The sequence below is a fragment of the Prionailurus bengalensis genome, chromosome X (assembly GCF_016509475.1).
Source record: "Prionailurus bengalensis isolate Pbe53 chromosome X, Fcat_Pben_1.1_paternal_pri, whole genome shotgun sequence".
Taxonomy (NCBI): Eukaryota; Metazoa; Chordata; class Mammalia; order Carnivora; family Felidae; genus Prionailurus; species Prionailurus bengalensis.
The window spans coordinates 20948904-20966761 of NC_057361.1; the positions used below are offsets into that span (position 1 = coordinate 20948904).

A 17858-nucleotide genomic window follows, 5' to 3' on the forward strand; every position below is an offset into this window, starting at 1 on the left:
GGCTTATTTTGTATGTTAATTTATTAGGTCTATTCTTGCTAGTTTGGACTGACATGAATCTATTCAAAATGTATTAGAAATATAAAATAGAAACATTATTGAATGTTTTACCACCTGAAAATAACGTGATTCTGTACCCTAGTAGTAGACACTTAGGCTCAAGTCCTCCTTCAGATAGCTTCAGGGGAGGCCTTTCTGAAATGCACGATCATGTGATTACTGTTTTGGGAAACTGTTGGGAAGAGTACTCACCCCACTCTCCAGTTTGAAGAAAGCCGAGTGTAGTTGGATATGAAAAGGGACATGTATTGGAAAGGTCGATACGTGCTGGCTGGAATTGGTAGGGATCTCTCAACTCCCAGGATACTCCATGAAGTTTTCATGGGTCCTTAATAAAATAGAAAGTGGGGAAAAAGGAGTATAATGTAGTGAGCTTGTCACAAGGGTAAATGTATTCATATAAAGAATTTGTTTTCTGGAGACTATGTGGAATGCTTGCATTCACAGATGTGTGTGTTGGTTTTTTTTTTTTTTTAATGTTTTCACTTGACAAAATTAAAAGTTAGCAACCTTGTCAGGTTCCACTTACTTTAAGTTGGCTTGAGAAGTCCAGTAGTCTGGAGGTGCTGTTGGATCAGGCTATTATTTATGAAGTGCCCTGAAGTACCTATCCAAGTAAAATGACTTAGGAAAATTCCTTTTGAGTCAAACTGATACTTTGTAGCCGAACTAGTTATAGCAAACACATAGCTATCAACTTCCATTTAGGAGAGTCTTAATAAGAGCGGATCTTTTGAATACCTGATTTATATTCAGTAATCCAAGTGGAAGCCTTTTGTGTGAAGATAGGTTTTATTTATACTTAACGACACTTATAATTCTTAAATGTATGCTAGTTTTCATTCTAGTTTCTTATTTATAGTTTCTTACACCACTCTTGCAGATTAGTTTATACAATCCTTGGGATTTCTTTATGTGGTAAATACACAAACAGCAGTCTTTCAGGGATTATATAGGAAAGTAAGTAATGTTTTTGTTAGGTACTCTGATTCATATGCTTGTGTGATATGTCAAGATACACAAGTGTGTCGCTGTGGAGGGACATATCTGCCCTTCATAGTGCTTAGCATTTAAAATTTTGCTTTATTTACTTCACACACTGTATGTTAGCCAATTTGACAATAGATTATATTAAAAATAAAATGAAAGAAGTTTAAACAAATTTTAAAAATCCCACATAAAATTTTCTCTATTTACTCACTTATTACTAGGATGAGCTTCTCAGAGACTTTGGGCAGTTGTTACTGTGAAACCTAGAATAAGCAATTTCATTGCTTCTTTTAGTTTTGAAATGGATAATTTCTTTTAATTCTAAGAAATCTAATCCTGCTTGAACAGGGAGCTTTACAAGTAAAGAGTAAGTGACCGGTATGTTTTTATCTAACAGAATGTGAAGGTTGAGATCGCTGCAACGGAAAGAACGTTGCTAGGTTTTTTCCTCGCCAAAGTTCACAAAATTGATCCTGATGTCATTGTGGTGAGTAGGTGTCTCGTCATGCTGTTGGGGACTCTTCATTCCTTAGTTCTCAGTACTTGTTGAACAGCAGAGAATCTTTTTTTTTAATTGAGGTAAAAACTGGTATATAACATTATGTAAGTTTCAGGTTTGTAGTAGTATAACTCTACGTCTGTATATAGTACAAAATGATGACCGCCTAAAGCATAGTTACTATCCATCACTGTACAGTTGATTCCCTTCGCTCTTCGGCCCACCCCCCAAGCCCCTTGCCCTCTGATAATTAGAAGTCTGTTCTCTGCATCAGTGAGTTTGTTTTTGTATTGGTTGTTTGCTTTTTTAGATTTCACTTAGCATAATACCTTCAGGGTCCCTTCAGGTTGTTGGAAAAGGCACACTTTCATTCTTCTTTATGGCTCAGTATATTCCTCTGTGTGTGTGTGTGTATGTGTACCATATCCTCTTTATCCATTCACTGATGGACGGTTTGTTTTGATATGTTGGCTGTTATAAATAATGCTGCACTGAACATAGGGCTGGATGTATCATTCCGAATTAGTGTTTTTACATTCAAATAAATACCCAAAGTGGAATAGGTGGATCATATTGTAGATGTGTTCTTAATTTTTGATTTCTGTAGGGGCTACAACAATTTACATTCCCACCAACAGTGCAAGAGAGTTCCCTTTCCTCCATGTCCTCTCCAATGCTTGTTATTTCTTGTCCTTTTGATAATAGACATTTTAACAGGTGTTAAGGTAGTTTTAATTTGCATTTCCCTGATAATTAGTGACATTGAACATCTTTTCATGTGCCTGTTAGGTATCTGTGTCTTCTTTGGGAAAATGTCTGTTCAGGTTCTCTGCCCATTTTTAATGTTTTTTTTAAAAATTTTATTTTTTGAAAGTCAGAGAGAGGGCATGAGCAAGGGGGGGGGGGAGACACAGAATTCAAAGCAAGCTCCCTGAGAGCCCAATGTGGAGCTCGAACCCACGATCGTGAGATCATGACCTGAGCCGAAGTCAGACGCTCAACCGACTGAGCTACCTAAGCTCCCCTCTGCCTATTTTTAAATGGGGTTGTTGTTTTTTTTTTGTTGTTGATTTGTATGAGTTCTTTATATGTTTTTTTGAATCTTCAGAGTGAAATAACCCTATGGACTGGTGGGAATTGCTGTATTTTCCTCTAACAGAAAGGGGGAAAAAGAGCCAGCCCACTATGAAATAGTTCTTTTCCTCTAATAGAATAGCAACTCATGAGTTATTGTTGATGTTTAGGATATTCCATTTATTTCCAGCCTATATAAGTAAGTAAACTTACCTATAAGTAAGTAAACTTGTGTTGTTAACTGTTGGTTCCTGTACATTTTTGGATTAGTGGCCCAGCTGTATATTGGTCATAGGAGTTAATTCCCTCAATTTGGTGTCAGTCTGCAAAGTGTTTGTATTTCAATTTCATGAGCTCAGTGCATCTCTCTCTCTAGTTTTTAAGATTTTATTTTTAAGTAATCTCTACACCCAACGTAGGACTTGAACTTACAACCCCAATTCTTCCAACTGAGCTGCCCGGTACCCCGAGTTCAGTGACTCTCTATGACCTATTCCTTTGAGAGCTCAGGGCTAGGGATTTTTTTTTCCCCTTGGTAACTGAGTATGTTTCCACTAAAAAGGAAGAGGTAATAGTTCACTGAGTTATGTTTGCCCCAGTTTTTAAGAGTCACAAAGCAACATTTTGCTTTATGTTTCCTCTGGCTTTAGTTTGTAGGCTCTTCGATGTGATTTCTTCTCCTGCCCACCACCCAGTTAACGGATCAAATTATGCTGTGATTTTGATGGTTTTGGAGAAAAGTAGGAATGTAAATGCATGTATTTTAAGTGTGATAATGGCAATTTAGTTACATTGAAGCCTTGCAAAACAATGTGTGGTATATATTTGTCCACATTCATTTTTGCTCTTGGATATCTATCTTGACCGTGGTGTGGCCAAAGTACCTAGAGCCTGAAGTTTGTTATCAAGTATCTCTGCATACTTGCCTTACAGTATTCCCTTACACTATTCTAGGACCCATCTTGAAAACACCAGGAAGAGTCTGTCCACAGTGCCGTATTGTGGCGTTCCGGCTCAGAACTAGATCCTCACCCAGTCTCCCCTGGCAGTCTCTCTTGGGCCCCAAGGAAATGTCATGGTGCCTAGGATAGGTGGCCTGGCTTAGCATGTTAGAGCCAAGCCAAGTCTGTGTGTGAGGAATCCAAACTGATGTAATCCAATCCTGACATGGGTTTGAGTCCCTAATCCCAGGCATGATAATTTGGAAATGAGACTTCCTTGTGTCCTTGGATCTCTTAATTTAATAGACAAAAGTGCCATAAATATATAGTGGTATACATCTTTATGTAAAATTAATAACAAGTAAATCAGTTTATTGATCTGATTTATTTTAAACTTGTGTCTAGTTTTTTAATAAACATGGGCATTGAACCATATTATTCACACAATGGAAATTATCATTATATACATGGAAAATTTGGTTGCATTTTTCAGGTAATTTCTACCTGGTATGGTTTGCTTCCTTGAACTGTTGAGTGCTATTATATATTTTGTTGCATATTGATTAAGAGTCTAAATCAGTAGTATTTGAACTCAGTTCTTCAAGAAGCAAGTAGCTGCAGTTCCTGAGTTTTCGAAGAGTCTGTGTGAACTATCACACAACACAGGCAGGCTCTCTGTTTTTAAGGAATTAAAATGGAATTATTTGAACACAGCTTTTACTGATCACAAAAAAAGTGTGGGACATAAAAATTTGCATTTGCTTTTGAGACTGTGAGGCATGAGCTGCAAATTAAAAGACATCATATGAACCTTGCATCAATTAGGATGAAATAAAGTTTATTCCAGCAATCTGCTTAGCTTTGTTAATGTCAAGGCTAATGAATGCTGCTGATGAATAAATTCCTGAAGAAGAAAGGACCCCAATCGGAGGTAAGCTCATGATGCCTTCAATTAGAGACGAGAAAAAGAAAGGGCAAAGAAATTCTATGCGTATGAAGATAAATCTTCTCATTTGCGTTTGTTACAATGTTATTGGCTGCCTTCTTTTTCTGACTAGGGTCATAATATTTATGGATTTGAACTGGAAGTGCTCCTGCAGAGAATTAACGTGTGCAAAGTTCCTCACTGGTCCAAGATAGGTCGACTGAAGCGATCTAACATGCCAAAGCTAGGGGTAATAATAATTTTCAAAATCTTACTTCTTGACTTGGCTTCTTTACATGGAATAGCTACCTGGGAACACACTGGGCTTCTTTGACTAAGAATTGGTTGTCTTGTGATAGGACATTTTAACTTTGGCACTGAACATCTTTTCCTTTGAATGTGGCATTTTATTGGTAGAAGCCACTGGTAGTTTTTAAAATCAGCTATTAGAATCTAGAGACAGCACATACATGTTACCTCCACTCCGTCATTACCAAAGCTGTAGCCCTTAGAGCAGAGATCAGCGAGTATTCTCATTCAGTACAGAGAGGGCAGGGAAGAGTGGGAGGGAGCTGATGTTGAACGTATGAGAAGGCTGTGGGCTAAGTGCCTTCTGCGTTAGTTGCCTGTCACAGCAACTCCAGTTTGTGCTTCTCACAGGGGTAGCAGAACTTGTTCAAGATCATAGGGCTAGGGTGGGAAAGAACTGAGATTTTGAGCTAGGCCCGTCTTGACTCTTTTAAAGTCTATGTATTTTTCATTCTGCCTACTTGTTTTGGTGGTTTTTGTATGAAGCCACCTTCGTTTCCCAAGCCTCATAGTGCTTAACATCTTGTTTCACTTAAAGCTCGTAAGGAAAAATGGGCATGTTGCTTCATCAGAGAACTTAGGAATCTGTATGTTTTATAATGCTCTCCAGAGGATTCTGCTAACGCAGATTGGAGTTGGGGCCAGTGCTGTTGCTTCTGTTCCTATTCATATCTTTAAGGTGATATAGAGTTATTAACCTTCATCCCAGCCCTTGATTTACTATTTCCTTACCCCTTCATGGTTTTCTTTGTAGGGCATCGTCTCTGTGAGGTCTCCCACGGCTACCCTATTTAAGATGCAGCCCCCCTAAATTGCCATATTCCTCACGTGTTCTACTTTTTCTCTTTTCCATATGCTTATTACCTCCTAAAGCTATATAGCTTCTTGATTTTGATGTTTATTTGTTGTCATCTATTTCAGATGAGATTAGGAATCTTTCATTTTTTTTTAAACGTTTAAAAAAAATTTTTTTTTTTTTTGAGACAGAGAGAGACAGAGCATGAACGGGGGAGGGTCAGTGAGAGGGAGACACAGAATCTGAAACAGGCTCCAGGCTCTGAGCTGTCAGTATAGAGCCCGACGCGGGGCTCGAACCCACGGACCGCGAGATCATGACCTGAGCCGAAGTCGGACGCTCAACCGACTGAGCCACCCAGGCTCTCCGGGAATCTTTCATTTTTTTAATGTTTTTATTTATTTTTGAGAGACACAGCCTGAGCGGGGTCGGCTTGGAGAGAGAGGGCGACAGAGGATCCAAAGTGGGCTCCCAACTGACAGCAGCGAGCCGGACGTCAACTGACTGAGCCACCCAGGCGTCCTAGGAATCTTTTCTCTTTGGCTCAGTGCTATCTCCCTGGTGCCTAGAACAGTGTCAGCTCTATAGTGAACGTTCAGAAATACTTGAGTGACGGCTGACGGAGTGGGCGAATAGGAGATTGAGAGTTTCCTCATTGTAATTGTGGACTAGCTTCGAAGTCGGTTGAAATAGAATGTTCCCAGTGTCTGCTCATCCATGGCATTTGCTTTTTGTCCTTCCCCTGTAGGGCAGGAGTGGACTTGGTGAAAGAAATGCTACCTGTGGCCGAATGATCTGTGATGTGGAAATTTCGGCAAAGGAATTAATTCGTTGTAAAAGCTACCATTTGTCTGAACTTGTTCAACAGATTCTGAAATCTGAAAGGGTTGTGATCCCAGTGGAAAATGTACGAAATATGTACAGGTATGCTCCTGGATGCTTCGGAATTTGTCTGCCTTGAAATGAGCGATAGCAAGAGGCCAGCATCACCGTGAGGCTGGAGGGACAGGAGAGTGTGGTGTTCTGGAGGGGAGCTGCCTCCGTGTCAGTACCAGCATCTCTGTGACTTTAATAATTTGAATTATTTTGCCTCTTGAATTATTCTCAGTTTATCAGTTTACCTCCATCTCCCTCACCCATCCTAATCTCATCTAGGTGTTTCCCAAGAGCGGTTTGGAAATTGATGTGATATTTAGGTTTCCACCCTTAATTCATTAATTCAGAGGTTAGTATAAACCTTTTAGAAATAGAAAAACTGAGACATCATGAAGTTACGTGGAGATGCTACTTGGTTATTTCTTTTGTCCATCTTTATTGAAGTAGAATTGACAAATAGAAATTGTATATATTTAATGTGTTCAAATCAATGTTTTATAAATGTATACATTGGGAAATAATTACCATAGTCAAGCTGATTAACATATCTGTCACCTCACATGGTTACTGTTTATTTCTTTTCTTTTTTGTGTGGTTACAACACTGTAGATGTACCCTCTCAGCAAATTTCAAGTACACAATGCGGTATGGCTAACTGTAGTCACATTGCTGTATATTAGACCTTCTGAACTCATTCATTTTGTACAACTGAACCTTTGTGCTTCTTTCCTAAATAAGATTTCTTCTACTCCTCTTGCCACTTCTCATTGTTTTCTTCCCATGCCTCCCAAGTCCTTGGACTGCTTCTCTTTCTGACTACACTCCCTCTAGGGTGAGCTCGTGGAGTCTCAGCACTTCACTAGTATGTGGGTGCTGATACCTCCTGCTTTGGTATCTTCACCTTCAGCCTCTCCCTTGAATTCCAGACTCTTGTATACACCTGCCTGTTCTACCTGATGTCTAATATGAACCTCCACCCTAACTTGTTCAGAAGCTCAACTCCTGATATTTTCCCCTAGGCTCCTCTTGGAGTTTTTCCCTAAGGGTGACACCTCTTAATTTTCCAGTACTACTGGAAACCTCCAAAGTTATCTTCAGCCCAAAACCTTTGAGGCTTCCATGGGTCCTCTTTCTGATAGATATCCCATGTTTGAGCCATCACAAAGTCCTGTCAGCTCTGTCTTCAAAATAGATCTAGATTTGACCCCTTCTTTTCCCCTCCACTGAACCTATCCTGGTCCAAGCTACCCTCCCCTTTCCCTGAATTAATGAGTCTTATGTCAGCTTCTTCTTTGGTCTCTTTGATTTTGCCCTTGACCCTTTGCTGTCTGTTTTCAACCCAGGAACCAGGGGTATCTTGCTAAAGTTAAGTCAGATACTGCACTCTGCTCAAAATCTTCCGGTGACTTTCTCTTTCATTTAGAGTAAAAACCAAAGTTCTTACTGTGACTTACAAGGTCCTTTACAGTGTGTGTCTCTGCCTTTTACTCTGTCCTTCTGACCTTTTGAATGTGCCGTTCTCCTCAGACATCCGTCCGCAAGGATTGCCCCCTTACCTCTTCAAACAGTTCTTTAGTCCAAGTCACCTCTTTCCTGGTCCCCTAACTAAATAAAATTACATTCTCTGCTCCTGACACTTAATATTTCCTTTGCTTCTTAATCTTTTCCCCTTAACACTGAACATTATATAACATACCTTTTATATGTATTTTAACTTATACTCTGTCTCCCCCCTTGAAGACCTAAGCCCCACGAGGATGGGTATTTTTGTCTTCTGGTTACAGCCAGAATCTATTTGCCTGGCACATAGTCGGCGTGTAATACCTACTTACTAGATGGATTGAATATATCGATTTGGGTAGTTTCCAGGTTGTAGTTAATGCATAACTTTACTTTGTTTTTATGGGATTTTTTGTGTGTGTGTTTTGGAGAAGGGCATTGGGATCAGTGACATGAATGAATTCGTAGTTTCATACTAACCTTATTTTAAATTGTTTCCAAAGCCAAGGTGCCATTGCTCTGAAGTTAATCATAGCAAATTTTTTTGTAATATTTTATGAAGTCCTGATTATAGTCATTGTTTCCTTTAATTACTTGATTCTGTTTCATTCTTACTTTTCTGTACAGTGAATCTTCTCATCTGTTGTACCTGTTGGAACACACCTGGAAAGATGCCAGGTTCATTTTGCAGATCATGTGTGAGCTAAATGTTCTTCCATTAGCATTGCAGATCACTAACATCGCCGGGAACATTATGGTAAATTTAACTTAGAAAGGGGGAAAAAGCATTTCCTGTTGGATTCAGTGTTTGCTTGGGGTAGTTGTTATATGATAATGAGCCTAAATGCATGCTTATAAAATGAGTAACTTGTACTCTGAAAGCTGGGCTTCTTTTGTAAAATGAACTGGCTGTGAGAAGGGGAGGAAAACCAGGTGCAGACTATGTTGAAATTTGGGTGAACATAAGGATCATCTCTAACATCTGGATGTGTCTGATTTGCGGAACGGTCTATTTGGCAGTAAAGAAATAGCCCAAGTTGCCAGTATTTTAAGCTTTCTTTGTCTCTTTTTAACTATAGTGCTTAAAGAAAACGTTAGGATTAATTTTGTACCTTCTTATTTTTAAAGCAGCTCTTATTAGGAAGAATGATTGTGGAAGAGGTGCCATGATTAAATTTACCACCTCAAAGTTGGTTTTGTTTGTTATTTGTTAGGGTTTTGAGCTCAAATTTAAAACATTCTCTTTCATAGTCTAGGACCCTGATGGGCGGACGAGCCGAACGTAATGAGTTCTTGTTGCTTCATGCATTTTATGAAAACAACTATATTGTGCCTGACAAGCAGATTTTCAGAAAGCCTCAGCAAAAACTGGTGGGTCCACAATTGCATAGGGTTTTGCTTTTTTTTTTTTTTTTTTTTTAAATCCTCTCCCCTTTTATTACTTAGGTGGCTTTTATAACGGTGATAACTTGTGCTTACAAAATAATGAATCCTCTGTATACTCTCGAAACCATGTCAGATTTGTTCCTTTGTGTTTCGGTGGTGATTTCCTTCTTTACTTTTTTTCTGTGTAGATAAAAATTTTATGTGAAATATGAACTACCTTGAGGATAGCATTAAGCCTCTTTTATGGATGACCATACAAGGAAGGTATTGCGCCACCCTAGCTGTATCCAAAGTTAGACACCAGTTAAACCTTTTATTTCCTTAAATGCACGAGCCTTTATTTTTTGTTGCTTTGTTGCAGCTTTATGTGCTAGCAGGATCAGGTCACCACAGTCAGTTTTCTGAAGTGGCCTCCTTGACATTGAAACTAAAACTTAGCTACTGTTTTGTTAGCATTGATAGCCATTTGACTCAAAAGGGGAATTTAATGTTAAGATGGTTCACCTTCCTGGATTTGCTTTGTGCACATCAAAATTGGTATAAAGAATATTAACTTACAGGAGTTTGACTTCTGTTGAGGTATTGAATATTGATTGGTTATTAATAAGCTACCTGGAATGAATTTTCAGTCTACAGACACACTCATTTTAAGATGTCCAAATTAGAATAATGACTATATCTGTATGACATAGTTTATATTTCTGCATCATGATTGTTAGAGTGGTGAATTTAAGCGGACTCTTCTACTACCTTAGATTTTACAGAATATGAAGTGTTGTATTTTTAGTATCCATTGATTTAAAAATAAAAGGTTCTATGAATTCAGAAACGTTTTCAAGTAAAATTTGCATATGTATTAATTCAGGGCTACAATGTTTTGGCAACTCCCACGCTTGGCCTTTGGGTTTGTGAGCATGTTACAGTAACTGTTGTTCCACAGAGGTGGGACCAGTAGCTAAAAGTGAGGTTGTTTGTTAGAACTGTGTACTGCGGTTGGAGAAGGGGGAATCCTAAAACTTCTTAATTAGTTTATTAGTTGCTGGCTGCTGAAGTTGTCATTCCATTTGACATTAGGGAGATGAAGATGAAGACCTCGATGGAGATGCCAATAAATACAAGAAAGGACGTAAGAAAGCAGCTTATGCCGGAGGCTTGGTACTGGACCCTAAAGCTGGTAAGGCTGTGCGGCAGGTTGCTTTGCCCCTGGTGTTAAGGAATTTTTAATACAGACCTGGGCTTGAGAAGCTAGAAGAGCTGAATTGTATTTTCTAGGTTAGCAAATAGGTCTTGTAATGACTTTATTTTGTTTTAGGTTCTTTTGGAAAATCTCGTTTGCCGGTCACCTGACCTGAATTAACATGAATATTTTTTATTTGCTGCGTTCCAAGAAAGCTTTGTTTATGGACACTGAAGTTTAAATTTTGTGTAATGTTTGCATATCATGAGATAGTCTGTTTTAAAAAATTTTTTTTGACCGTTTAAGGATGTAAACACTATTATTGGCTCGTGAGTGGTACACAAAGAAGGGGTAGGCTCAGTTGGGTCTGCACAGAGTTTGCTAGCCCCTAGTCCAGTATAGAGCCCTTTGCCTTCTGGTGGGAGCACCTGTGGCTTGTCCCATCTGCTCTGGAGGGCTGGCTCTGCCTCTGCCTGAGCTGCCAGGACCCATTAGGCTGGACGGCAAAGTTAAAGGGAGTATGGACAGTAACCACCACATTGAACTTTAACAGCAGAGTAACCAGTTCTTATTGTCATTAATGGCAAAGAAGATGTTTGGTGGTATGCAGAGCTAGACAGGATCTTTTTTTTAACCCTCAACTATTTTTAAGTGTACAGTTAAGTAGCGTTAAGTGTATTTACATCGTTGTATGGGAATAATGTGAATTTTATCAAGTAACTTGAACTCTGAGTAGGAGACATTTTTGACAAAAGTGATTTTATTATTGGGGCACCTGGGTGGCTGTGTCAGTTAAGCTTCCAAGTGTTGATTTCGGCTTGGGTCATGACCTCACGGTTTGTGGGTTCTAGCCCTGCGTCGTTAGGCTACTTGGGATTCTCTCTCATTCCCTCTTTGCCCTTCCCCTGCTTGTGCGTGCTTGCTCTCTCTCCCTCTCTCTCTCAAATAAGCTTTTTTAAAAAAGTGATTTTTATTAGTTGTATTGAAAAAGATCTGTAGTCCTTTGGTGTTAGATAGATCTAGGCTTAAATTCTGTCTGTGTGATCTTGGGCTCCCTCTTGAACCTCTGTAAGCCTTGTTTTCCTCTTCTGTAAAATGGAGACAGAAATATAGACCCTTGAAATTAATACAACACTGTATGTTAACTACACCAGAATTTTTTAAATGTTTGTTTATTTTTGAGAGAGAGAACGCAAGCGGGGAAGGGCAGAGAGAGAGGGACGGAAGATCTGAAGTGGGCTCTGCGCTGTCAGCAGCGTTGAATGTGGGGCTGAAACTCACAAACTGTGAGGTCATGACCTGGGCTGAAGTCTGCTGCTCAACTGACTGAGCCACCCAGGTGCTCCCAGAATTTTATTTTTGACTACATTAGAATTAAATTTTTTTTTATGTTTATTTTTTGAGAAAGAGCCAGAGCGTGAGTGGGGGAGGGGCAGAGAGAGAGGAGACAGAATGTGAAGCAGGCTCCAGGGTCTGAGCTGTCCGCATGGAGCCCGATGTGTGGCCTGAACCCACAAACTACGAGATCGTGACCTGAGCTGAAGTCAGACCCTTAACTGACTGAGCCACCCAGGCATCCCTTGACTACACTAGAATTCAAAAAAAAAAAAAATCTCCCACACAGGGATTTAAGGAAAAAATGATTATTTATTTTTTGCATATAATTTATTGTCAAGTTAGCTAACATACAGTGTATACAGTGTGCTCTTGGCTTCAGGAGTAGATTCCTGTGATTCATCACTTATATACAACACCCAGTGCTCATCCCAGTAAGTGCCCTCCTCGCTGTACGTTACCCATAAAATGATTGTTTGGTATAGTGCTTGACAGAGTATGCTATCAATATGTTTGCTGTTGGTTTTATTTTTTTAATACTGGACATTTATTTTGATTCAGTTTCTTCTTAAGGTGAAGATAACTCTTTGTAAATGTCCTAGAGAAATATAGTAGCTTTCTGTTCACCCTTTGCAAGTGAAAAGGGTGGATCGTTCCACTGCTGACATTTATATACGTCTCTTGTCTGATTTTAACACCATTTGTGTACAGGTGAGTGGGCTTCCCATTTTATTCTTATGATGGTAAAATATGTATATATACACACACACACACCAGTGAGTAGTTATGTATATATGTGTATATGTATATATATATGTTATACACATATGTGTATTACATATATATGTGTACACATATATATATGTGTATACACACACACACACACACATATATATATATATATATACATGGATCACTAAATATTTTGGGGGCAGAGGTGGTAGGGTAGGTGGGAGGGAATGCTTACTTGAAGGAGAATTTTACAACATTTTTTTGAAATGGATATGACACCTATCTGAAGTAACTGATATGAGAAGGTGTTTGCCCATCATAATGGTGTACTTTGGGGCTGCTGTGGAAAGGTTCATTGTAGCTGGTTTCAAGGTAAGACAGGATCTCTTTTTTCCTCTTTGGTGACCTGAGTTTTCACTCTAATACAAGTTGTTTTTATGGAGTGATAGTTGAGTACTTTTTTCTATTGGTGTAACTCACAGCTTTCAATGTTATATTGTATTTAATATACATACTACATTCTGTAGTTCTTCTAATGTTATGTTTTGACACATCTGCTTTTTGTAACCCCCCTTCCCCCACCTCCTTTTTTCTTAAAGGCTTTTTGTAACATGACTTTTTTATTGCAGGTTTATATGATAAGTTTATTTTGCTCCTGGACTTCAACAGTTTGTATCCTTCCATCATTCAGGAATTCAATATTTGTTTTACAACAGTGCAAAGAGTTGCTTCAGAGGCACATAAAGCTACAGAGGTTGGTATTCAATTTGGGGGCTTTTTAAATTGAGATTAAAAACACTGTTTAAAGAAGGAAGAGAACCAAAGGGGTTAGCATTCTCGTTTTTCCTCTTAAGGATACAATTTGTCTTTTCTTAGTGGTCAAAACAGGGGGAAGGTTGAGTAGATGGAAATTTTCACTCGTTCTGTATCATTTTTATTTAACAACTTTATTGAGATGTAATCCATATACCATGCATTTCATCCATTTCAAGTGTACAATTTAATGGCTTTTAGTGTAGTCACTGAGTTTGCAACCTTTGCCACAGTCAATTTTAGGGCATTTTCGTTACTCCCCAAGGAACCCCCCTACCTTTTAGCTGTACCCTCCCTCACTCCCTCCTTTCCTTCCAGACCTTGACAACTAGTAATCTTTCTGCCTCCATAGGTTTATGTACTTTGGACATTTCACATAGATGGAATCATATGTGACCTTTTATGTCGGGCTTATTTCACTTAGCATACTGTTGTCAAGATTCATCTGCACTATAGCATGTATTAGTACTTCATTCCTGTTTATTGCTGAATACTATTCCATTGTATGGATCTGTATCACATTTTTATGATATATATGATATGTAGGATATATTTGATATATGACATATCTGTGATATATGGTACGTATATATTTATGTATATATATATATACACACACACATATATATAAATCACACATTTATTTTAGAATCATCTTGTCAGTTTATGCAACAATGCCTGCTCTGCTTTTGATAGGGATTGTACTGGATCTTTAGATTGATTTGGGAAGTATTGCCATCTTAATGTTAAGCCTTCCAATCCATGAAAATTGGGTCTTTCCATTTAATTAGGTCTTTAATTCCTTTCAGTGATGTTTTCTAGTTTTCACTGTACAACTCTTTTATTAAATTTATTCCTAAATATTTCATTCTTGATGCTATTGTAAGTGAAATTGTTTATTTTATTTTTGGATTGTGCATTGCTAGTGTATTGAAATATAACTGATTTTTGTGAACTGATCTTGTATCCTGCAACTTTGCTGAAGTCATTTATCGGCTCTAATAGTTTTGTGGATTTGTTAGGGTTGTCTACATATTGTATGTTATCTGCAAAAGTAGTGTTAATTCTTTCTTTATAATCTGGCTGCCTTATATTCCTTCTTCTTTTTTTGCTTAATGGCTCTGGCTAGAACCTCCAGTACAATACCGAATAGAATTGGCAAGAGCAGACACCTTTTTCTTGTTCCTGGTCTTAGGGGGGAAGTATCCAGCCTTTATTTCACCATTAAGTATGATGTTAACTGGGGTTTTCCATAGATGGCGTTTATCAGGTTGAGGAAATTCCCTTCTGTTCCTAGTTTGTTGCGTGTTTTTATCGTGAATGGGTATTGGATTTTGTCAACTACTTTTTCTTTATTGAGATGATCATGTGCTTTTTGTCCTTTATTCTCTTTATGTTTTGTTTTCCTTTTTTAGATGTTTATGCATTTTCAAGAGAAAGAGAGAGAGTGTGTGTGTGTGTATGTGTGTGTGTGTGTGCGCGCGCGGGAAGGGCAGAAAGAGAGGGGGACAGAGGATCCCAAGCAGGCTCTGTGCTGACAGCATTGAGCCTAGTGCAGGGCTGAACTCCGGAACAGCGAGCTCATGATCTGAGCTAAAGTTGGATGCTCAGCTGACTGAGCCACTCAGGCGCCCCTGTCCTTTATTCTTTTAATATGGCATATGACATTGATTTTCATGTGTTGTTCTGTGTTCCTGGGATAAATTCCACTTGGTCTTGGTGTATAATCCTTTTTATATATTTCTGCTTTCAGTTTGCTAGTATTTTGTTGAAAAGCTTTTTGTTTGTATTCATAAGGGCTTTTGGTATATATTTGTCTTTTCTTGTTTTTGTCTTGTTTTGGTATGGTATTAGGATAATAATAGCCTCATAGAATGAGTTGGGAGGTGTTTCCTCCTCTTCTGTTTTGGTTTTTTTTTTTTTGGAGAATTTGTGAAGGATTCATGTTAATTCTGCTTTAAATATTTGGTAGAGTTCACCAGTTAAATTATCAAGTCTTAAGATTTCTTTCTTTCTCTCTCTTTTTTTTGATTTCCAATTCAATCTTCGTTTTATGTCTATTCAGACTTTCTATTCCTCCTTGAGTTCATTTTGGTCTTTCTAGGAACTTGTCTATTTCATGTAGGTTTATCTAATTTGTTGTCATAAAAGTGTTCATGGTATTCCCTTCTAATCGTTGTTTCTTTAAGGTCATTAGTAATATCCCTCTTTTATTCCTGATTTTAGTTATGTGAGTCATTTTTTTTGTCAATATAGCTAAAAGTATGTCAGTTTCGCTGATCTTTACAAAGAAAGAACTTTGGTTTTGGTAATTTTCTCTATCTCCTGTATTTCCATTATAATCTTTCTTCCTTTTTTTGTGCTTTTGTTGGTTTAGTTTGCCCTTATTTTTCTAATTTCTTAAGGTGGAAGGTTAGGTTATGGATTTGAAATCTTTTCTGCTAATAAAGATACTTACAGCTATGAATTTTCCGGCAAGTACTGCGTTAGTTTCATCCCATTAGTTTTGGTATATCATTCATGCCTTTGTTGTTAGGCCCCTTCACCATCAATTGACCATTGATCTGACTTCTGCTGTCACCATCACTTAGTTTTGCTTATTCTGGAACTTCATATAAGTGGAGCGGTACATTATGTACTCTTTGGTATCTGGCTTTTTTGCTCAACATAATGTTTTTGAGGTTCATGCATGTTGTTGCATTATCAGTAGTTCTTTCCTTTGTGTTACTGAGAAGTATTCCACACTTTATTTATCTAGTTTCCTGAAATAAGCATTTGGGTTTTCAGTGTGTAGCTATTATTAATAAGCCTGCTATGAACATTCACATCTTTTTCTGGACATGTGCTTTCGTTTTGGGGGGTAGATACCTAAGGAGGGAATTGGCTGGTTTGTATGGGAAGTGTGTGTTTAACCTGAAAAGAAACTGCCGAATTATTTTCCTAAGTAGTTATACTGTGTTACACATTCCCACTAGCCATGAATGTGAGTTGTTCCACATCATCTCCAACACTTGGTATTTTTATTCTTTTAAATTTTGGCCATGTAAGCCTTTCTTAATGATTCCTTGCACTACACGGTGAATCTTTTTGAAAGAATCTTTTGAATTATTTCACATTGATTTTAATCTAGTGATTAGTCAACAGTTTTACGTAGGGCTTAATAACTTAATGTGTGGTTCTTCATATGTAAAGCTTATATAACTGACTCTCAGTAGGGAATTTGATTAGATGTGGCTGTCTAACAGTAAAAGATGTAAAGTAATAAAGTAAAATATTATCTCTATATATTGTTTTTCTCTGATTCTTTGTACCTGTGGCAGAAGATGTGTATTTACTCTCCCACTCCAGATTTCACATGTCTTTTAGTTCCAACCACATGCTTTGGAACTGTTTTTTAGCCCCACTTCTGTCTTCCCAGAAGAGAGAATCTTAAAGGCTTGCTTAAGTGGGTGAGCATGCCTGGTACCATATGCTGTGACCACAGGAGTGAGTTCACAGAGTACAAACATGGCTGCTAAGGATGGGCCTTTCTGTGGGACTAGAGGATAATCTTACAGAGAAGGAATTTGGGTAGACATCTCCAAAGGGTGGTGACTGTACTTGACTAATAATGTTCGTTGGGCTCTGTCCTGCTATAGTATGTGAGCCTTGTGATAATTGTTGTGATCCGACCTCCTTCATTCCCCTCCACTGTTTTGTTTATTTGAGCTTTCCAGTTAGGGTTTCAGGTATATAATGGAATCATTTCAGAGTTGGAAGGGACCTTAAAGGTCATCTAAGAAATACTCTACACGTAGCAGTTTATAGGTTCTATATCATTGTTTTGTGCAGTATTTGATCCTCAAAATAGCTAGTGCCACACAGCTAGTGTTGGTTGAGCTGGGCCAGATCCTTTCAGTTAAGTTTTTATTTGACCTCTCTAGTTGCTGTAAATAAATGGGAATGTGTACCAAGATCTCTTTAATAGGTTTGCTGTCATCGTCTGCTGTTTTCAAAAACAATAGGTCCCTGTTTATTATAAGATTGTTCATTTGAAAATATTGATCTTTATAAAATCAGATACCTAGTAAAGGCTGGGTTATCAAATGGCATTGACTTGCCATACTTGAAGCCAAGAGGTTTATTTTTAATTGTGAACCTTTGAAAGGGCAAGTGTGCCTGGCTTTTCTTTTCAGCCTGTTAATAGAATTAATGGAGGCGTCAGAAAAATGGTCTAATGCTTTTCCTGCTTTTTGCTGCTGTAAATTTTCATATAAGAAAACTGCTGGTTACTATTCTAAAATGTTGCTATTCTTTTACCAATTGCAGAGCAATTTACAGATAAAAGGTCCTACATAAATGCTAAGGAACATGTATATATTAATTTTTAGAAATTTCACGGCCTATTTAAATATGTGCTCCAAATTCCTGAAGGAAATTTGCTGATTTAGTATTTGGGGTTCTAG

General features: G+C 38.1%; 1 protein-coding gene and 1 non-coding gene across 2 annotated transcripts in view; both read left to right on the plus strand.

Annotated features, from left to right (window-relative positions):
* Positions 1–17858, plus strand: part of POLA1 (DNA polymerase alpha 1, catalytic subunit) — a 299598-nt gene that overhangs the window by 37982 nt on the left and 243758 nt on the right. The window contains exons 18-24 of the mRNA XM_043570717.1: positions 1448–1537; positions 4623–4739; positions 6343–6518; positions 8598–8727; positions 9222–9341; positions 10431–10530; positions 13230–13354. Of these exons, the coding sequence (XP_043426652.1) occupies positions 1448–1537; positions 4623–4739; positions 6343–6518; positions 8598–8727; positions 9222–9341; positions 10431–10530; positions 13230–13354 (858 nt within the window). The remainder of the gene's footprint in view (positions 1–1447; positions 1538–4622; positions 4740–6342; positions 6519–8597; positions 8728–9221; positions 9342–10430; positions 10531–13229; positions 13355–17858) is intronic.
* On the plus strand, positions 12409–12538 carry LOC122478132. Its single transcript, XR_006295882.1, has one exon.